The sequence below is a fragment of the Rhamphochromis longiceps genome, linkage group LG7, assembly GCF_057381845.1.
Source record: "Rhamphochromis longiceps isolate RC_006_pf linkage group LG7, R_longiceps_female_GT1.1, whole genome shotgun sequence".
In the NCBI taxonomy this organism is placed as follows: Eukaryota; Metazoa; Chordata; class Actinopteri; order Cichliformes; family Cichlidae; genus Rhamphochromis; species Rhamphochromis longiceps.
Window position 1 is genome coordinate 27,396,847 of NC_140563.1, and position 23,585 is coordinate 27,420,431.

General features: G+C 38.3%; 1 protein-coding gene across 1 annotated transcript; it reads left to right on the forward strand.

The window, feature by feature from the left end:
- On the forward strand, window positions 1-20,264 carry LOC146665455 (aminopeptidase N-like). The gene is made up of 21 exons (XM_085411150.1): window positions 1-295; window positions 3,046-3,361; window positions 4,879-5,021; window positions 5,232-5,368; window positions 6,774-6,900; window positions 8,153-8,307; window positions 8,729-8,842; window positions 8,935-9,078; window positions 9,156-9,221; window positions 10,683-10,748; window positions 10,983-11,155; window positions 11,340-11,416; window positions 12,538-12,671; window positions 12,762-12,817; window positions 14,128-14,275; window positions 14,365-14,456; window positions 14,810-14,917; window positions 16,982-17,149; window positions 17,238-17,378; window positions 18,247-18,328; window positions 20,106-20,264. The coding sequence occupies exons 1-21, from the start codon at window positions 1-3 to the stop codon at window positions 20,262-20,264; spliced, it is 2,901 nt and encodes a 966-aa protein (XP_085267276.1).
- The last annotated feature ends 3,321 nt before the right edge of the window (window positions 20,265-23,585 follow it).

Here is a 23,585-nt window from a genome sequence, read left to right on the forward strand (position 1 = left end):
ATGGGGAAAGGTTTCTTTATTAGTAAAACTGTTGGGATTTTGGGGATCATCGCAGGTGTGGGAGCCTTAGCCACTATCATAGCTTTGTCAGTTGTTTACTCACAGGAAAAGGGGAAAAACAATAATCAAAATGAAGAACAAACAACCTCCAAACCCCCTACCACAACACCCATTCCATCCAATAAACCTTGGGACAAGTATCGGCTGCCCAAGAACCTGGTGCCAGAGACATATAATGTCACCTTATGGCCAAGACTGACTCCAGACCCAACAACTGGTCTTTACACCTTCTTAGGTAAGGCTTTATGAGTACTTTTCTCTCTTTCTCTGTAATGTTCATATAATAGACCCTCCCGGTATCAGCAAGAACTAAAGCCAGAGGGTGTTTACCAGCATTGTTCTCAGAGGTAGAAGTATGATTGTAATGCTTTTTATTAGTTTTCCAAGGGATGACTGAAAATGTATAATGTAGAACAGACAATAGAATGAATAACACTGATCACACTTGAAATGTCTTTGAAGAGTTGATGAGAGTTGTTGAATCCATTCTAAGCCCAACTAACAGTTGCGCACTGTATGGAACAGAAATTAAGCAAAATATTGTTAAGCACAAATGAAGCACATTTTAATGGTAAACTGTGTTGGAAAAACAGGTTGCAGTTAAACAACAGAGACAGCAATACTTACAGTAACAGGAACATTTGAGGTGGAAAGGCTTAGAATGCTATAGTGAAATATGCATGCAGTTTTGATATAGTTAAAGCAATGGTAAGTCCAGGTGGCTTTTAATTTAAAACTTCAAAACCAAGTCAATGGAGGGGAAATTTGGCTTCTTTTAACATCAGATTTCAACTTAAGCTCAACACTTTCAGCCTGTGGTGCTCCAACAATGAATTGTCAGAAATTGTCAAAAAGAAATGTGCTGAACGTGAATCTAAATGTGGACTTGAATTAATCAGAAATAGTTTTTAAGCACGGTGGCATGGTCATGAGCACTGTTGCCTCACAGTAAGATGGTCCTGAGTTAAATTCCACCATCAGGCCGGGGTCTTTCTGTGTGGTGTTTGCATGTTCTCCCCGTGTTTGCGTACCCTGGCTTCCTCCCACAGACCAAAGACATGCAGGTAGTAGGGACAGGTTAACTGGAATCTTTAAATTGCCCGTAGGCAGTGTTGGGGAGTAACGGAATACATGTACCGCCGTTACGTATTTTAAATACGTAACGGCGGTACAGTTACCGTTAGAGTTACCATTTAAAAGGGTGGTATTTAGAATACAGTTACTTTGTTGAAATGAATGGATTACATTTTTCATAAGGCTATGCCCTCTTTATTTTTGCTTTCCACGCTGGTGGAAACCCAAACAAAACGTGCATTAAGAGGCTCTAATGCCTGTGGCCCATGTCACCTCTACTTCACGTCATTACATAATGACGTGAAGAAATATTTTTTAAAATTATTCACAAAAATGATTTAATATGAAGGCAATATGCAGTGTGTTACAGGCATAGCCCTAAAGAATGTAGCATCATGGGCAGTGTAGTCCGTGCTGCAGGGAGAATGGACTGCCATACACGTTATGTGTCTGTGAGCGAGGGAGAGAGAAAAAGTCGGAAAGTACGTGCTGTCACTGAGCAAAAACGGGAGCTGGAAGCATGGAAATATAATAATAACCACTGCAGCCAAGAAGAGTGCCTGACGAGCCCAGTTGTAAGTAAGCTATTAAGACTCGACTGTACACCGTGTTCGTGTTTTCCTCCGAAACAATGAGTTTCGTTGGAGCAGCCTTTCAACGCCTCTCTCTGTCTCTCACTAGCAAAGTTGACACAGAAAACAAAGTAAAGCTAGTTTTCAGCTACACGGAACCCGACGTATTAGCCAGAGGTCCCTTTACTACGGTTCGGAGCCGCGGACCTGTTTTATATATGCGCGGAATAGTTTTCTACGAGATCGCTGCAAAAAGTGCAGCCTTACTTAATGTCCACCTACTGTTACTCATTCTACGCTAAGATTTAAAAATCTAGTTGGTATTGGTATGGCGAGTAACCTTTAGTAACAGTAATAAATCACACAGCAATAGTACATTCACGTTGTTGTAAAAAGCATGATAATATATTAAGTAATCCAAAGTATTCAGAATACGTTACTGTCATTGAGTAACGTAACGGAATACGTTACAAAATACATTTTGGGGCATGTAATCTGTAATATGTAGTGGAATACATTGTAAAAGTAACCTTCCCAACACTGCCTGTAGGTATGAATGCGGGAGTGAATATGAGTGCGAATGGTTGTTTGTATCCTGCGACAGACTGGTGACCTGTCCAGGGCGTACCCTGCTTCTTTTCCTAAGACAGCCCCCCAACTCTGAATAGGATAAGCAGAAGCGAATGGATAGTTTTTAAGCCACAAAACGATTTGTCTTACATTATGCTGTCCTTTAGAAACACAAAAGACAAATACAGTTTGAAGTAAAAAAAAAACTTTTAAAAAGTATTAAAAACTAAATTAGTTTGAATTTATATGACACCAACTCAGTGCTGCTATTTTTTAAATTACTCTTACATGTGTATTTGCAAAAATTAAAAACACATTAAAAGCTTGAGTTTGACCTTATAACTATCACACCTATGATATTAAAAACTGTTACTGAAAAACAGTTCTCATCTCTTATAAAAGTTTAGATCTGATCACACAAGTGAGAAAATTAAATGTAACAATAGTAAACAACAGAGAATGAAGAAAAATAAATAAAGCATCTGAAACTTAAAGTCCTTTTTAGGTGTGCAGCCAATTGTTTTTTTTCAGTGTGCTGTTTAAATATTCTATAGTGGCACGAGAGTTATGGTGTTTTTAAAGTTGGACTAAAGTGTATTAGCTAGGGGATTGCTAATAGCATTACCTGATGCAACTGAGTTTATATTTTTTGGCAACAAAATCATGGATTGGATAAACCGGTCACATATCCTAATGTGACTCCAAATAATGTGAAGGTTTCTACGTTTAAACAACTGATTAAACTGCACATTATTTCTTGGTGTTTCAGGCAGTTCCGTTGTGGACTTTGAATGTGTGGAGGACACTGACCTGATTCTTATCCATTCTAATAAATTGAATTACACCAAGTTTGAGAACCAGTTGTTTGAGAACCAGTTGGCAAGACTCATGTCAGTGAGTAGTGTTGAAGCCCCCGCAATCAAGTCCTCCTGGCTCCAAGGTGTCACACAGTACCTGGTCCTGGAGCTGGATGGTACACTGAAAAAGGGACACAAGTATCGCCTCTACACTGAATTCATTGGAGAACTAGCTGATGACCTTGGAGGCTTCTACAGGAGCGAATACATGGAGGATGGAGAGAAAAGGTAAGTGTATATAGTGTCAACAAACCTGGAACATATCAACATAGGTAACAATGAAAATAGCAAAAAAGAGTATGTCTTTAATAATTACATTTTTGTTTGAATCATTTAGTTAATCTCTGTCCAAACTTCAACCACATCTAGAACAACTACAAAATAGTTGTTAAAATCAACGGTTACAGTTTGACAATTATTTCAATAATGAATTGATGAATACTATCATAAATTAGCGGAAAATTCCCACAGTACATACTTTTATATCTTTTGTTTGACAAAGTGTCGGAAAATAAGAATTTTACTGTCTTACAAGCAGAGATGGGCAGTTACTGTAATCCAATTACTTTTTTCAAATAACGAGTAAAGTAAGGGATTACTATTGCAAAAATTAGATTACCGTTACTTTCCCGTAGGAACGCTGCGTTACTGCGTTACTAAAACCATGATTTTTTTTGCGAGAATGTCTCATGACAGTGACGTAAGTGCGACGTTCATGACAACAGCTGTGTGCAGATCAACAATGGATCATATATCGAGTGCGGGAGAGAGTATGAGCGTGCAGCGTTTAAAGCGTGGAAGCACTGACCTTACTTTGAGTTTAATTCCATAAAAAGTGACAAAAACATCAGCGTCCATCGTGCGTGGGAAGAAAACTTCTTTTTACAGCGAAAAAAACTCCTAAACTTCCAAACAAGCACCGAGTGCGCTACGAGGTAATGGGAAACTCACAGAGAAACTCGCGGATTCTTCAACTGACCGCGGCACACCTGCACCAGGGTAAACCTCCGCCTACCCCACACCTGCTTTACAGGTGAAAATAGAGCAATAGGACCGCTAGTCTTTGATTTTATTTATTTTCTGCTGTGTTTCACTTGCATCTATTTGAAAGAGTGAGTGTAAACACAAAAAATATTTTATTTTATGCGCTGGAATGTGCAGAAAATAGGTTTAAATGTTAAACTAATTTCTTCCAGTCAGTGAATGTTGCATATAATTAAACTTTTGCTTGATGCATAAAGTTAAAAGATTAAAACTAATAAAACAAGTTTTAAAAAGATACTTTTCCATTTGATTACATTTTGTATGATGGATTATGCAGAAAAAGTAGAATTGGGCTGAAGATCTATCGCTTTATTACCTATTCAGGGGTTGTAAATCGTGTTTTTAAAAAGTAACTAAGTAACTAAGCAATTAATTACTTTTGAAAATAAGTAATTAGTAAAGTAATGGGATTACTTTGGGGGGGAGTAATCAGTAATTAGTTACTGATTACTTTTTTCAAGTAACTTGACGCGAACTTGACCAATGTCAAGTACTGCTTACAAGATAAGAAAAGTTGAGGACTTTGGTTGAAATTACTAGTTTTTATGTTGTTGTTGTTATTTTGCTTATATAGGCCAACTAGGTTTTGGGCATATAGCTATTACATCTTCTGGATTTTGGAGAACCTTCATCCAACCATTTTGTTTAAATTGTGTAGCACCTTCTTTACACACAAGGCTAATTTATCTTCTTCTTGTCAGGGTCATGGCTACCACCCAGATGCAGCCTACAGATGCTAGGAAATCTTTCCCTTGCTTTGATGAGCCAGCTATGAAAGCTTACTTCTTCATTACGCTGATCCACGACCGTGGAACTACAGCCCTGTCCAATGGCAAGGACATAGGTTAGTTTGAGAACAGAGCAGATATTTTTGTTTTAAAAATTGATGTCACTACATAGTTAAATATTGAGGATGTAACACATAGTTAAACAATAAAATATGACAACAACAATATAAAAACACTTTGTGTCTAGTCAGTAAAATGGTAAGAAGTGGAAAGCAATCAAATAAAAATGTTACCTCTTTATTTTATTTTATTTTAATTATTTTCAGAAACAACTGAAATCAACCATGATGGCCAGGATCTGCTTAAGACAGTTTTTGAGCGAACGGAGAAAATGTCGACTTACTTGCTGGCATTCATTGTCAGTGACTACGACAGTATTGGTAACAGCATTGATGGCGTTGAGGTAATTGTTGTCCCATAGTAATTTTGACATTCTTTAATCAAAGTGGTTTGATTTCCAAGAAACTTTCACACGTGGATTTCAGTAATTTTCACAGTTGCCTTTTCTTCCGATCAAGTAGAGCAAATATGTTATTAGTAAAACAGAAAACTAATTAGTAAAAGTTTCTTGTGCTCATCCAACTGAAGATACAGAAAATTTAAAGGAACAATTTAATCAAGTAAATAGCATCAAGTCAATTTAACATCTGGCCCCCAGGAGGCCCCAGAGGCTGGGCAGGCTCGGCTGAGCCCGGAGCAAGGCAGGAATGAGAACCTCTGGGGGTCAACTAAGACCTTAAACTTGGTCTCTGGCCATGATCCGGGCAGAGTTTCTGTCTCAAGGGAGCCCTGTTCAGCCAAACAACAAACAGTCCCAGAATAAACAGTCTTGAAACACACAGTCTTAGGAGTCTTGGGAGTCAGCTCACTAAAATCAGACTTTTTCCTGGCAGTATTAGCTGGCTGGGACACAAAACAATCAGGACCTGATACAGAATCCCAACAAACAAAGACATGCTCAGAAATAAAAGACTGAGATGGAAATCATCAACTAATAAATGGTAAAATGGTAAATGGCCTGTTTTTGTATAGCGCTTTACTAGTCCCTAAGGACCCCAAAGCGCTTTACACATTCAGTTATTCACACATTCACACACTGGTGATGGCAAGCTACATTGTAGCCACAGCCACCCTGGGGCGCACTGACAGAGGCGAGGCTGCCTGACATTGGCGCCACCGGGCCAGTGTCAGGTTGGTCTCTACCCGCATACATAAAATACAATTAGACAGAACAGCGATGTCCATCTTGAGGGCTGTATTCCTGAGTGGCGGGGCAACCTGGTGGCTTCCACAAACCAGTGCCCACACCTGTATATTTTTAATGGACTCATTCTAAGTTCACATAAGTGAACACATAAGACATAAGTCAGACTAATAATGCATATTTTTCAGTTCAACATTATTATTATTTTCTTATAACTGCAAAAAAAAATATTGACGGTACGTCTTGATGCATGCTCATGATGATGAAGGAACTGACCTCCCAGCCCTTTGTTCCTTCAGTGGGCTGGTTTCAGTCATGATGCAGATGTACTGTTTATAAGATGAAACCTGCAGTCAGCAAGTGAAGAAGTCACTTGGATGAGTCACGAAACATTTCTCCCACTGAAAACATTACGTCCAGATGAACAGAATCAACTTTTGGAGATGATTGACTGTACTTTTAAGATCATGGTGCCTAGACTGTACCCTGTACTCTTTCTATAGATTTAAACTATTTGAAATACAAGTGTATAGAATAATGTTATTTTGCAAAGTGGTGTAAAGTGTTTTTCAATTTTATTTTATTTTGTGTAATCTGGGTTTAGATCCGCATTTTCGCCCGGAGGTCCGCCATTGCAGCTGGTCAAGGACAGTATGCCCTTAACAAAACTGGACCAATCCTTAAATTCTTTGAGCAGTATTACAATGCCACGTACCCTCTACCCAAGTCTGGTAAGACCACCACACAATTAGCTAGACATCTACATGCCTGCACGTTTACTACTGCACACTTTTTAGCTTCACTGTATCATGAGTCAGCACAGCTGTCCTGATGCACCAGCATGGATTTCTCAAGTCTATGAAATCTTAATCTCATATCTATTATGTACATTTAATTTGATAAAAGTCTATATTTAATAAGTAACAATACTAACATATCAAGTACTAAGTGAATACCTGATCTGAGGCCTTGTCATGAAGTGACTTTATATTTCTTGCTTGTCATAAGTGACTAAACTCAAATCAAAGACTGTGAGGGCAAGAAAACCTATCCTATAGTGACATTAAATGACCATAAGCAAAATGCAAAATTTCATTAAAAAGATGCAAAATAACATCAAGATTTTATTTTTTGTTTGCTGTTTTTATGCAAATGGGACAACATTTGGAAGAGATTATATTTCTTCAAAAAACTACCACAAAATGACAAAGCAATTAAAAAACAGTGTACAAAAAATGCTATACTTTTTCCTTTACCAGTTGATATGATAGACTTCAGCAGCATCACAGTTTCTGTTAGTGTACAAAAAAACACACCATAAAAATGCCTTATCTTTATGGTGTCCTGATTGAAGTTCATTTTGTTCATTAATAAATGCACCTAAGTCTCTGCTCACATGTAAAGTGGGGACATGTGTCTACTCAGTGTACTGATCTAATCTTAGATCTCAGATCAGTTTTTGGTCTCATGTTTATTGGCATCATGTGTATGTTTATGGCAAAACTGTAAAATATATAGTTTTATTGCCCAAGACCTTGGCTGCAGCATCCAGTCAGCTCCATTATGTTCTTATCATACGCACATCTTTCAGTTGTGACTTTTTATGACCTGTTATGAGAAGGTCATCTTCATTATCAATTATTAACAGGTAAAATGTGATTCTTCATTGTTATATAATCTTAGCCTGTCCTATGTTGCAGGCCAAGATTTGATGTACTCGCACTTATTTTATTTGACATTTTATTATGCATATATAAACTGATATTTATGACACCTTTGAAACTTTTATTTACGTGATTATAGGTACTTTTAACTAAGTAGGATGTTAATCAATTATTTTTTTTTACCCATAGTGGATTAAATTGACACTGTTGCACTGTGACTGGGTAAAGGTTTTAAGCACTTCTGCTGTTTTAAACTGGTAACCTCTTTCACTTCAAGCAACTAATCAGCCACATTAACATAATCTCTGTCCTAACACAGATCAGATAGCAATCCCAGACTTTAATGCAGGGGCCATGGAAAACTGGGGTCTGATCACATACCGGGAGACAGCTCTACTGTACGATGAAGCATTCTCCTCCAACTCCAACAAGGAAAAGATCGCTACGATCATTGCTCATGAACTGGCTCACATGGTGAGTTTCAAGTCCTGGAAATAAAGTTTAAGAGGATTCTTGAGATGCTGAATATAGGCAGTAATTAAGTTTTAAGTGCTTTGGAAAACATTCATGTCAACTCTCAGGGCCCCCGAAAGCAATTTCAGATATAGTTCCAAGTAACTGGTAACTGGATATATATTATATAGTTGATATTCTGGATATATAGTTTTACTTTTTACATACTTTTCTACTCTACCTGAGCACATACAGCTTGGCTGATTCACCCATTCACACCCATTCATATGTCATAGAAAAGGGTTGAAGTCCCAGAAAATAACTTCAAGATGAGACTTAAGTGAATAAAAAACTTCAAAAAACAAATTCTATTCACTTCTTTGTAAACTAGTTCAAATGCATGAGTCAATTCTCACATTTTTTTTCTGAACTGTCCCTCTAGTGGTTTGGTAATCTGGTGACACTCAGATGGTGGAATGACTTGTGGCTGAATGAAGGCTTTGCATCCTATGTTGAGTACTTGGGAGCAAATAATGCTGAACCTGAGTGGAATGTGGTAAGAATTTCATTAACACCAAATTGTTTTGAATGTAAGTATTGGTGCTCGACAAAGTTGTTAAGTATACAGTCTCATTTGTTTTATAATAGACAGACCTCATCGTGCTTGGTGACATTCATAGGGTGTTTGCTATTGATGCTCTGGCTTCTTCTCACCCTCTGTCATCTAAAGAAGAAGATATCCAGACGCCAGCACAGATTAGTGAGCTGTTTGATGCTATTTCATACAGCAAGGTAAAGCATGCATAGACTCTCAAAACCATGAAAACAAAAAACAAAAAAACCTAACAGTGTGTTTTTTTCCTCATCAGGGAGCATCTGTCCTCAGGATGTTGTCAGATTTCCTCACTGAAGATGTCTTCCAGCTGGGACTGAGGGTAAGGACCACAATATAACAGAACACAGTGCCAGTCATCCTTGCAGAGGTTTTTGCTGTAACAACAGGACAATATCTACATTGTTTTAAAAATGTACCAGAAGAAGACTAAAAGAACTGCACTGCCTCAGTTAAGGTCAGTGTTCATAGATCAACAAGAAGGAGTAAATAAACACCATATCAACAGTTAAACATCTTGCAGACGACCGCTGTATGCAGAAGGTGATCACCAGCTCAGTCATGCTGGTTACCACGATTGTTGCAAAAGCACAAAACTTCTCGCTCAAATAATTATTTAAACGTTCACTGCAATAGTGAAAGTCCCTTGTCCAGTTTCTGCACATAACAAGCAAGATACTAGTGATGAAAGCTTTTTACTTCCTCTGAGAGAGTATATACACTTGTTTCTTTAACCATAGTTTCCATAATTTATCTTATCTACATGAGGTTTAGTAGGTTTTTGAGTATGATTTAGGAATACTGTGTGTCCAAAATGGGTAACAACTTAATGGTATGTGGTAAGCGGTCACATGTCTGCCAAACCTCTATAAAGGTTTTGTTTTGTGCAGCCACATGTGGAGTTGTATCTGTTCAGCCCACCTACTCTCCATTTCCACCTCACAGACACTCCAACTTTCCAATCCAACTTTATTTATAGAGCACTTTATAAACAACATGGTTGACCAAAATGCTTTCCAGTAAAAAACAGTGAAAAAAGTTTAAAATCTTACATTAAACACACAAAGAAAATTAAATAACAATAGAATAAATAAACAAATAAATGAAAAAAAAATGATAGAAATGAATCAGTAAAGTAAAGAAGATTAAAAGCGACCAAAAACGGACTAAAACTGACTACAAGCCGACTCTGGTACTACTCCTAAAATGCCTTGGAAAAAAAGGTGTGTATTTAAAAGTGATTTGAAATTTTCAAGAATTTGGGCCAGTCTAATATGGAGGGGCAACTTATGGACACTTCAGTAATAGTCCAATCCAAGCATCAGTCTTCATCTTCACCACCTCCAGCGTGTCAACTCTGGGGGGCCCTGTCCTAAATCTTATCATCGCTGGGTTTCCATTCTGCCATGATGGGTCTTCAGAGTCTAATCACCAAATACATGAATGTTTATATCTCAGTAAATCATGTTTAATTCTTCCAAGCAATCTCTCCTTATTGAAATGCTTTTATATATTCTTAAACAACCCATTCATACACCAGTTATCTTTCTCAAATTACAAATTACAATTTGTCCAATGATGAGTGAGAAATATAAATAACCTAAGAAATCATATCCTGTCATCTGTGAAAAGGATATCCCTTTCAATGAAAGAACTTGGAGGACATTGTAGCGAAATGTTGAACACTTGTACAATTTTTTGGAAACTTTTGCTAACACAGTAATCCCTCATTTATCCAAAGCAGTGTGTCTGACATATCTCTGTTTACTGTTTTTTTCTGCAGTCCTATCTGAGTGCATTTAGCTTTGGGAATGCAGTCTACACAGACCTTTGGTATCATCTGCAAAAGGCATGTTATCATCTCTCTGCTCTTTTTATTTGAATATTTAGTTTAAGATCTCTTTTTTTTTCTAGTGCTTTCGAAACATCAGAAAGGATCAGCTGTATATATATATATTCATACACACACACACACACACACACACACACACACACACACACACACACACACACACACACACACACACACACACACACAAACCATATTTACTTTATCTTTTTGGATTTTTTGGGACCTTCACAGGCTGCTGATTCTAGCAAGTTAGAGCTTCCTGATACTCTCGATAACATAATGAACACCTGGGTGCTGCAGATGGGCTTTCCTGTGGTTACCATTAACACTGGGACTGGAAGTGTTTCCCAGCAGCACTTCCTTCTGGATCCAGAAGCTGTAGTCACAACTCCATCCCCCTTCAAGTATTTGCATTGCCTTTTTTATCTTTTCCTCCTAATATATCAAGTGAAGACCATATTCTTTATGCAGTTCTTCAATTTTTATTATTTTTAAATGGCAAAATGGTAACAGGCGGTTTTTAGTTAATGAAAAGCAAAATAAAGAAAAAGAAACTGCAGAAATAATGTTTCAAATGTTCTGCCGTAGTTATCAATGGATCATTCCAATCAAATGGATGATGACTGGAAATATGCAGAATCCACTGTGGCTAACATCCAAATCAGGTAGATAATCCATTCCCAGCTTAAGACTGCACATCATTTTCAAAATGTGGTGGTCCTCTGCAGTCCACCAATCTTTTAATCACAATCTTTCAATTATCACACAAGCATTTTCTAAGTATTTTTTCATCTTTGTGTTTTCACTGATTTATGTTCAACTTCTAACAATTTGCTTGTTGGAGTTGATTCTCCGTTAGCAGAAACCACTGAATAATTGGTTCTGTTTCTTTTTTACATGTAAATATTTACATTGACTCAAAATTTTGTATTTTTAAAACTATATTACCTTTAAATTCTTGTGGTCTCTCTATAGTACCTTAATATCCCTGAGATAGAGCAAACAACATGATGGTGATTTTGTGTTCATAAATAAAACAGTTGCAGTCTGTTGACAGTTTAGAGAGTTAAAACTTGAACGTCATTTCAAATACACAAAGGTCACAAAAAACACAATTCAAGCTCAAACTGCTGGGTCAAAAGACCCAGCACACTGACAACAGCTGAAACTTGGCCAAAACTGAGCTATATAACTGGACAATTGTCAAAAGCACAGCACCACTCTGTACTTTAATTAAGTAGTTTGTTTTTCTTTTTACTATTACTCCCTTCATTTTAAGGTAGTCACACTCTATAATGTAGGCCTAACAAAATCAAGATTTTTTTTATTTTCCTTCTTTTTGTACTGATTCAACCTGAGGACTATTAGAATTAAAAATTAGACTAAAGTTTGTATTTCCGTTGTCTAATATTATTTGATTATTACATTATTATAGCACAAGACTTAGCTTAGCTATTCACAAAAATAGCGGGTAGAACCATCCTCCAAAAAGCTGATTTTTACTTTCTTATGTTGAGCAAATTTCAAAGCCTGTACTTTTTTTACTTTTACTTGAGTAAAGTAGTTGAATCACTACTTCAACTTTTACTGGAGTATTTTTAACACTGGTATCTGTACTTCTACTTAAGTGCAGAATAGCTGTCCTTTTGCCACCATTAGCTCTTGCAGGATCTTAAGAGAACTGTGGATCATGAATACCTGCAACCCTCAATAAACTAAGGCAACTTTTTAAGAAAAGCTTACATTTATTTTATTCTTGTGCACCAACTTTGAGTTCTATTTCTAGAAACATCTGAAGCTATGAAAGCAACACAAGATCAGTGGGTGCTAGCCAATGTCAACATGGTTGGTTACTACAGGGTCAACTATGATGATGACAACTGGGCCAAACTCTTAGATGTTCTGCAGAGTAATCATCAGGTAAGACAGAGGAGCCCAACACACAGTCATTATCAGTGATTATCAGTGATTGTAAACGTGTTTCTTGATGTTTCCTGATGTTTCTTTAAGCTCATTCCACGGATCAACAGAGCTCAGATATTGGATGATGCCTTCAATCTGGCCAGGTAAGTTTGCAAGTGTTGTCTCACATGTACATGATAACTGTTATAATTCCGAAATGTACACTGCTGTGAAAAACTATTTACTTCTGTTCCAGCTTTGTCACTTCATGATCATTAAAACGTGAATCAACTGCGATACTTTGATTAAATACATTATTATTATAAGTTCAATTTCACTAGCCTGATTATTAACAGACATGTTTAAATGATATATCAATTAGACAGATGTCAGATGTCATTTACTCTAGAAAGAGTTACAAAACCGTTTCTAAGGCTTTGGGACTCCAGTGAATCACTGGGAGAGCCATTACCCGCAAATGGAGAAGACATGAATAATTGTCTTTTCTAAAGGGAATGTTTGATATATGTGAGGGACACTTCCCTCAGTCCATCACCATGGAGACCACTGTTGCTTTTGCCTTCCACATTCTCTCAGCCCGTGCTATTTCTTGAGCTTCTCGTGTTCAGTCTTCCTAATGTTGCTGGAATAGCTACATCTATCACTACAGCCATTTCTGCTTGTCTGACACAACTATTTCTAATCAGTTAGCCATCACCAGGCTATAAATAGAGTATAACAGGTCATCTAGTAATCAAAGGGTTGGTGGTTTGATCCCTTGCCACCCTGCATGCATAATATTCTTGGGCAAGGTACTAACCTCAAGTTGCTCTCCACTGCATTCATTCGAGTATGTGAATATTAGATAGAAAGCACTTACATAGAAAAGGCATAGAAAAAGTGCTTTGTGAATTAGTTAAGTAGCTTAAAGTGCTTTGAGTGCTGATGTAGAGTATGAAACCACTTTATAAGAACCAGTCCATTTACCATTTTATTTATTTCAGCTTTTTTATACCGGGATCAATATGACCTCAGTATGGCTTAATTATTTACAATATTAAAAAATAATATTTTCTTGAAATTACTTAATTGAATACCAGAGTCAGGCTGTTATGTAATTATACTTTGGATGAAATCTGCAAGTTGATTAAACAATAAAACTTGTGCACATTCTATAACTATAATAATAATTGTAATCTATTTTTCATATGGTGACATTAAAGTGGTAACAGCGATACTATGAGAAGAATTAAGCCTTACTATTATTCTTATTCTGATATTACGAATTCTCTTGGGGTCCCCAGGGATCCCAGCCAGTTGTCCATGTATTTTAAATATGTTGGTAGGCTGTGGGCTTAAATACTTACCTATCAGATATTAATTAATAGTACTCGTGGTAATATCTTAAAATTATGACAATGGAAAACATGAACATGAAGTATCTGATAAATTTTTACTATATTCTACCTCTTAGAGCCAAGATCATTTCTACAGTGCAGGCGCTTAATACCACCAAATACCTGAGTAATGAGAGAGATTACATTCCATGGAAGGCAGCCCTTAACAACCTGGACTTTTTCTACCTCATGTTTGACCGCAGCGAAGTCTATGGCCCCATGCAGGTGAACTTCTTCCAACGACATATACATACAAAAGAAACAATACACAAATAAGTTGTCACATTTTCTGAGTTCTGTCTTTGTTGTTTCAGGATTATCTCGTGAAAAAAGTCTCCCCTCTGTTTGAATACTACAAGCAAATGACAGACAACTCGAGCAAAGTTCCTGATGGACACATGGACCAGTGAGTGAAAACACATTTTAAGTTTTCAACATAAAGCTGCCACCAGTCTAAACTGCATTCATAAATCAGATAGATAGGTTAGACTTTTTCAATAAAACATAATTTATGTTGTGATGTAATTGTAGAAGTTGTTCTTTTCTGGACCCAGGATACAGTTTTTAAATGAATTATTTAAAATGTGTAATTCTACAAATTCAGTTCAGCACACGTGATAGCTGGAACTTAGAAACTCTGCTACTCAGCTTATATGATGTTGAACTCCGAAATATCTGTATTCATTATTCTTTGCTCTCCCCAGTTTTTCCCTAAAAGTTCTTGTCAATACTTCTGTTTTCTATTTGTCTATCCTGCAGGTATAATCAGGTGAATGCAATTAGCCTGGCTTGCAGGACAGGGTTGGAGGAATGCCAAAACCTGGTCATGACATGGTTTCAAGAGTGGATGGATACTGACACCAACAGGTGTGTGTCCATGTCAATTTTGGGGCCATACATATATATATATATATATATATATATATATATATATATATATATATATATATATATATATATATATGGAGGTGATTCCAGAATACTGGCAGTTCCTCAAGTAGAGCTGCTGTTGCAATGCAAGCAACATCTGCTCTCTAGACCTTTGTGAGATAGTCATCATAATGGAGGAAGGTGGGAATGGTTGAATTTGGCACCTTAACTCATCTCTTTCCCTAACCAGGCTCATCAGAGAAACAGTTCCAGCTTCTCGCCATACTTTTAGGAGATTGAGGTGATATACCAGTGTGGCTCCTCCCTTTTCATAGTCAGTGTCAGCCACCCCATGTTTGACCACAAAGGGTCCTTGGCACTTGGCAAGTAACCTTGAGCTAAAAGAAAGGAGCAATACAAGCACTTTACCTCGAGATGAGTTTTGCCCCTCTGTTGTACAGGGACTAATGATGTTCCTGGGCCTGGAGCTCTTGTGTTACTCCCCAATGTGTATAGCTTTGCTCTCAGGTCTAGAACATAATGAATTTCATTTTTAGCTCGGCTTGGACCTTGCTCACAGTTTTCTTTAATAAGGTCAAACGCACCCACACAAGTTCCTGACAAACAGTTAGTTAAAGGGAGAAAATCTCCCACTACAAACAAAATAGGGTCTAACCAGTGATCTCAACTGGGTTCATCCTCATGAATAGAAGTCTTATTCAGCCACTCTGCCAGCCTTTCAGTCTGACGGTGGTAGAACCTGGTCTGAATAGATGTAATAGCAGTAATTGGTACAGTTCTTTTAGTGTGTGAGACATGAACAAAGTGTCAGTTGGTAAACTGATGAGATCCATCCCAATGCACTCAAATGGCACCTCCTTTAAGGTAGGCACTAGTGGGCACAAGGGCACTTTTGAAATAGCAGCTAACACTCCAGGTAGGATGCACACCATTTGAACACATCCACATCCAGGCCAATAATATCAGGCCATGATTCACTCCAGTTTTATCATATCCCATATGCTCTGCCATGGGGTTATGATGAGCCACCGGGAAAATAATTTCTTGGTGGCTTTTTGGCACCAACAACTTGGTGTGTTCCTCTTTTGTGTGAGCGTCAGCCCATCTTTAATCTTTAATCAATACAAAATGCAGATAGATAAGCGCTGCATTAGGGTGCACCATATGAAGATCACTTTTTATCACTTGGTCAAAGGCTGGGTGTAGAGTTTTTTCACGAGACTGCTCTAGTGGGAAATCTCCTGTGGAGTGAATTACTGGAGCCATTGGTGCACAGTGGCTGCAACCTGGGCCCCTGGAGAGCAGGCACAGTTTGTGGAGCTGGTGGTATAAGAGCTACCACGATCTTTGGAGAGAGAGCAGAGAAAAGCAGAGAAAAGCAGAGAAAAGCATAGACAAGCGAGCCAGCTGGTGCCAGCAGACCCAGTCTGAGGTCTCTGCAGAGATCCCCTCTATGAACATTCACCTTGAGCACATATTAAAAACATAAAGACAGGATTATGAGATGTACACTCGTACAACATAGAGTCATACATGTCATATGAGTATACTGGGATGAAATCCTTGGTCCAGCTGTCAGAGTCTACAGTGGTGCAGTGAGTCCTGGGTTCCTCCTGGTGGACAACAATGCCCGAGTACGTATGCGAGCAGTACCAGGAGGATCAAGGAATCGATACCCATGATTAGGCCTCATGTTTGCCTGACATTAATCCAATAGAGCCAGGGATGAGCTTGTTAATAATCTGAAGGAGCACACGTAGAAGCACATGAATAAGGTCATGTAGTGACTTTGGAAGTGTCCACACTTTAATCCTAAAGAAAATCTTGGGAGGGAGTTGAAGTTTCAAGTTCTGAAGCAGCAGCCAATAACATCACTTAAAATGAAACTATAAAAATTTCAGACAGTTCATTTCCTTTCCTTGTAATTAAGCACCCTTATAAATTTGGCAGGGGGATCAAATAATTATTCCCCTTTAGTTTAAAGTAATACTCTGTATAATCTATGGTGTACTGAAGTCTAACAATATGCTCTTTTTCTAGGATCCACCCTAACCTGCGCTCCACTGTGTACTGCAATGCTATTGCAGCAGGTGGCAAGAAAGAATGGGATTTTGCTTGGTCACAGTTTAAGAATGGCAGTACTGCTATTGAATCTGATAAACTTCGCTATGCTCTGTCCTGCACCAAACAACCTTGGCTGCTCAACAGGTACATTCATTGCTTTATTAATAAATATGCCACACTATGTAACTTAAAGTTACTATCTAGCACACATATTTACTCTGTGACTGTTCAGGTATCTGGAATACACTCTGGATCCAGACATGATCCGAAAGCAGGATGCCACCGCCACCATTGTCGACATTGCCAGTAATGTGGTTGGTCAGTCTCTGGCATGGGACTTTGTCAGGGCTCGATGGTCATACATCTTCAGTCAGTGAGTACAACATAACTCTAAAAAGGCACCCGAGTTTCATTTTAGGAAGGATAGTTTTTAATATGAAAAAAGAATTACAGTTTATCTTCAAAGTGACAATTTAAAAAAGGTTGCAACACATATATGAAGTGTTGTGTGTCATATCTATATGAACCAAAGAACACTTACAGCATAATCATAACATAATCTTTACATGATTGGACCCATAACTGATGCAACCATCAGTTGTGGATGCACTGTGGTTAGTGCACAGTGTTATGCTGGTGTGGGACTGATGATGGTTTTGTTTTCCATGTGATTCCAAGTTTTGGATTTAAAGCAGAGCCTGAACTGACTAGGAGACATTAGGAGAAACATCACCAGATATTTTATTAAAGTTGCTTAAAATGCCAAAGGGAAAGCAAATAATTTATTTCTCTCATAAGCAAAAAAGGAGTAACATGTCTCATACTTCAGTTTGTAGGGCTTCATAAGAGCCATTACTCTAAGCAAGATTATTATAAATCATTTCAGATAAATAGATTTCATCCCGCAAAATCATTAGTACGGTTTTCTTAAATTTCTTTTCTTTTCTTTCTTCTCTTCTTTTTTTTTTCTCATAAATGGCTTGTATATGTTACAGTTTGGATAGAACTGCACTCTTAAATGATCAGAGTATTTAAAAAATATAATCTATTGTATACTCATTAAATATACAGTATATATACATTTGTAATGAATTATATGTAATTTATGAAAGCATGTAGAAATTCAGTAATTTCACAGATGATAATCACGTTCTCAATGAAAGAGAAGACCGTTCTTAAGTGACTTGGACTTTAATTTCTGCTAACTGATGTTTGCCTTCAACTGTGCTTCCCTCTCACAGGTATGGTGGTGGCTCATTCTCATTCTCCAACCTCGTAAACGGCGTCACCAAACGTTTCTCCACTGAATTTGAGCTTCAGCAGGTTAGATATTTCTTTGAAATGACTTTACCACAATGTGGTTTCCCTTTTGTTCATTTTGTTATACTACTTTTAAATGTAGATACTTTAAGCGTTATCAAATCTCAAGTCATCCTCTGGTCTCAAAATCTCAAATTTCAAGTATTGATTTCAAGCCTTCCCGACTTTACAAGATGTTAATTTAATCTGAACTGACTTGAACTAATAAGTTTGACAGGACAGGCATTTTACTGCTGTGTGATAGTGTTCTCATTACCAGTATTTGCACACCTCTGTTGCTTGTGAAGCTCGCACACAAGAATTTCATTCACATGTACTGTACCTGCACATGTGATGTGACAATAAAAGTGATTTGATTTGATTTGAAACCTAAAGACAGTGGTTTGGTTCTCATGGCCCTCCATAGCATCAAAGCACAGTGGCCTCCCATTGCTCCAGTATTCATAAGCACAATCACTTTCCCATCTTCTGAAAACACTTTTAACATAAACAGCATTAACATATACCTCTCATCATATCCTATTGGGATTTATTTAAATATTGACTGAAATCAGTTATGTTAAGCCCTAACTATTGGTAATCTTCAATCAGTCTGGACTGACTCATAGAAACAGACTGACAGAGGTTGACACAACAAAGGACACAGATACAGAGAATATATACACAGAGTGGACACACCAGGGAGCACAGCTGTGAAGAATAGAACTAACAAGACAAGGGATCCAAAACTGAACATGATACACACAAGAGAGAGGTCTAAGAAAATAAAACAGGAAGTAACACACACTGAGACCCAGATTAAGACGCATGAACTTGACAAAGAGACCGGAGCTACACAGAGACATGAGTGACTGGGGAGACACAAAGGGATACAAACATGGAGACAACCACTGTGATTACCACAGGAGACACTGAGTTAGTGGGGACAGGTTAATTGGAAACACTAAATTGCCCATAGGTGTGAATGGGTGAGTGAATGGGACTGCAATTGGTTGTCTCTGTCTGTGTGTTAGCCCTGCGACAGACTGGCAACCTGTTCAGGGTGTACCCTGCCTCTCGCCCTAAGATAACTGGGATAGGCTCCAGCTCCCCCCGCAACCTTGAAAACAAAAATAAATAAATAAAATTTTATTTATATAGCACCTCTTTATACAGAATCACAAAGTACTGCACGTAAGATAACAAGTCATAAAAGATAAAACAAACAATATAAAAAGATAAGCGGAAACGAATGATTGGATGGATGGACACTGAGGACAGGACACAGAGGTGACAGACAGGGCACCAAAAGGAACTAACATAATCAAACAAGAAACCAAGAAATATGAATAAAAACAGATAAACAAGTAATAGGAAATCAGTACACAAAACCCTGAATATGATTTATCTCAAATGTCCAAAGAGAGAATCAGAAGTCCAGAACAAAACTCAAAAATACTTGGCCTGAGACTCAGGACTATGACAACTTTAACATCAACATGCAAGCAGTGCAGTCTTGTGCCATAACCAAGCTGCAATATTTGGTCAGTTTTGAAATATTTGGTCAAAAGTTGCAGTGACTGTGTGCAAGAGGAACATTCATCCAATAACAATAACAAAAGGTTTGAGTGTTTGTAGCATTTTATGAATGACAAACAACATGTCTCATTATTAAAATGTTGAAAAAAACATAATTGTAATATAACAAAAGAGATGAGTGATATGAACAAAGCCATGTATTTTCAGTATATGTATTTCTTTAAAACTACTCCCCTGATTTACATTGTGTCTGTTGCATCAGCTGAAGCAGTTCAAGGCTGACAATTCCGATGTTGGTTTTGGCTCTGGGACCTTAGCACTGGATCAATCCATTGAGAGAACCATCGCTAACATTAAATGGGTTGAAGAGAACAAGAAGAATGTTCTGGACTGGTTCAAAACTGAAGCTAATGCCCAATGAAGAAGCTGTTTTTACTTTTTCATCACTCATTTAAAAATGAAAACAGAGGTTCGATCGACCTGAAATTTTTGTGTGTTGTTGTGTCTGTATCGTTCTCTCTGGTGTTGCATTGATTTTTGCACACTTGCACTTTATGTAGTCCTGTGTGTATTTTCTGTTATATGTTTCTCCATGGTCTTGGAGGAACTCTGTCTCATTTCACTGTGTACTGTATATCGTTAAAATGACATTAAAGCCCCTTGATTTGACTTGATGCTCTGGCTCCCTCTAGTGGTAGGTATAATAATTTCGGTAATGCAGTCAGTCGTCTTGTGTGAGGAAGAAAAACAGATCAGCTGCTGTCATTTATTGATGTCTCCAAATTTTAAAATTTTTTAATGTCTATATGTTGTTAGGTAAAAATATTGTAATCAATGTACCCAATGCACATGAATAGCTATTTACAAATGCTTTTCACTTTTAGTTCACACAGCTTTCCAGCTGCTTCTTCCAGCTCAACACACCACACAGCTCTCTTGTGTGGTCTCTTCATCCTATGATTATACGATGGAGATCAGCCATTTTGGTCTGCCTCTCTGACAGCACACCACTAAACCCTCCCTGCAGCTCCCTCTTTGCCTGCTGTACATTTTTACATTTGTGTAAAAATGTAGGTAGTGGAGTAATGTAAAAGTTGTCAGAAAAATAAATAATAAAACAAAGTACAAATACCTGAAAATTCTACTCAAGTACAGTAGTAAAGTACTTTTTACTTCCCACTACTGACAGGCACCAAGGATGACTACCACTGGAAAAGGTAAATACAGCGCCTCAAACACATGGAGAGAACAAAAGAGACGAAGAATGAAAAGATGAGACAGAAACTGGCAGTGGGCAATAAAAATAAAAAGACTGGGAAGCTGTGATAGTGCACCCCCTAATGGAAGCCTCCGGGGAACACACTGGGTTTGTAAGGAGGACACCTGTGGCTCATTGACCATAGTCCAGAATGGCAGACCATGGCAGAATTGACATCAGACTCATACAAGAAAAACTACTAAAATCCACTCCAGGCATACAGTGTTAAAATGTCTTACACACACACACACGCTAAAATACACAAGCCAAATAGTCATATAATAATAATAATAATGGATTGGATTCATATAGCGCTTTTCAAGGCACCCAAAGCGCTTTACAATGCCACTATTCATTCACTCTCACATTCATACACTGGTGGAGGCAGCTACAGTTGTAGCCACAGCTGCCCTGGGGCAGACTGACAGAAGCGAGGCTGCCATATCGCGCCATCGGCCCCTCTGGCCAACACCAGTAGGCAAGTAGGGTAAAGTGTCCTGCCCAGGGACACAACGACCAGGACAGAGAGCCCAGGGATCGAACCGGCGCCCTTCCGGTTACAGATGCGATTCCCAACCCCCTGAGCCACGGTCGCCCACATATACACACTCAACTGGTGAACTGTCGGCTGTGCCAGTGACTGTTGTTATAACAGGTAATCCTAGCTCAAACACAACATAAAGGAATTCCCATTTGGCACCTTCTGTGGCCTTTGGAGCAAATCACTAAACAAGCTAGTAGAAATAAACAAATGATGCAGGTAAAGTAGCAAGACACGCGGGCAAGAAGTAACTGTGGCAAAACAACACAGGCAAAACAGGAGGAGTATAAACAAGAGAGTAGTTCCTCAAGGGATGGACCACAAAATAGTGGCTGCTGCACCTGCTGTGAATGCCTTCACAGCACCGATCATTTCACACACTTTTTTGTGTCTACCTTGCAACTGCTGGTTCAGCTTTTTAATTTCTTGATCCGGATTTTTGGCCAGATCACCCACTCAGCATCTCTTAGTAGTATGTTATCCTCTCCTCTCATTGTCATGAAAGCCTCGATCTCACCCAATAAGAAAAAAAAAAAGCTTATGTCTGCTCAACACCGGACTTCCATGTGACTTTTGCACAAATGGGTCTCACCCTTTTACTCCTTTGATTTTTTTCTTTGTCCTCTTTTTTTGCCTTTTCGTCAAGTCTGTCTTCGTACGGACCTGCCGTGTTCTCCGTCGTTTTGTACATAACTGTTTTGGGGGCAAATAAAATGCAAGTAGGGATTAAAACCGCAGAATTAATGATTACCAAAGCTGGAAATACTAGCGCTTGATGCAGTGCTTTGATTTTGTTGCCTCTAGTACCCACAATGCAACGCGCGAAATTCACGTGGTCTGTCAATCTCTATCAATGACTGTGGAAAACAGTCATTGATCTCTATTCAAGTCAATATAATACTTATTTGTAACCTACATCAACAATTATGTTATGATAAATTACGTAATAACTACAACAGAAGACTTACCTTAGTGGAAATGCTTGGAGCAGACTAACATATGAGCTGGAGTATTTGTTCTGAAACGTTATATCTGGTCTTCGAACGGCTGCAATCCGGGCCATCCGGATGTGACGTCACATTTTATGTGACGTCATGCCTGCTGATGAATGATGCAGTGATAGTTCGAACATTTAGCAAAGTTTGGGTGCACTTTGCCATGTGCAATAAATCTGGAGTGAGGTCCTGTCACCTCTGCTACTCCATCAGTTGTTATAGAAACCAGTTTTTCAATGGATTTTCCCCCCCCCCAACAAGTACCGCTTCATTGCATTGTAAATGCCAACTTCCTTGGTTTTCAGTGGCAGCAACGTCAAAAATTCCTCCTTTGTAGAAAAGTCATCACCATGTGTGCACAGCTAGCTGTGCCATATTACTGTAGTCCACAGACTCATCAGACTGAAGTAAATACCAGGAGCACCTGTGCAGGTCCAAATCTAGCTTTCTCTCTGCATCTGCTGACTGTGTTCAAGCCAAGCTGAACATTAGCGATAGCAGAAAGAATCTCAGTCTTATTTTCTCAATGATTCTGCCATTGCCTCTTTAATGATCTCGACATTGATGAAGGGTTTTTTGTGCTTGGTGAGGATGTGCACCACTTTAAATGATGCCTCGGTTGATGCGCTAGCGTTCTTTGTCTGTTTAGATGGTTGTTTTTGGAGGATAGTTTTCAATTCTTTTACCTTTTTTTTGCAGAGGTTGCTTCCCACTACAAAGTCCTGGGAAAGGTTGCTGTGAACTTTGGTGAAATGCTGCTCCGTGTTGCATTTTTTAGAGACACCAAGGTTCGTGCCACAGGTCAAACACACATACGCACACATTTGTGGAAAAAAAAACAAGTTGTTTCCCACTCCTCAAGAACATATTTTTTCCCCTCTTACTAGCATAACCAAACTCTGCTGCTATCATTGTTGCTAAAAGCCTGGCACCTCGTCTGCCTGCTAC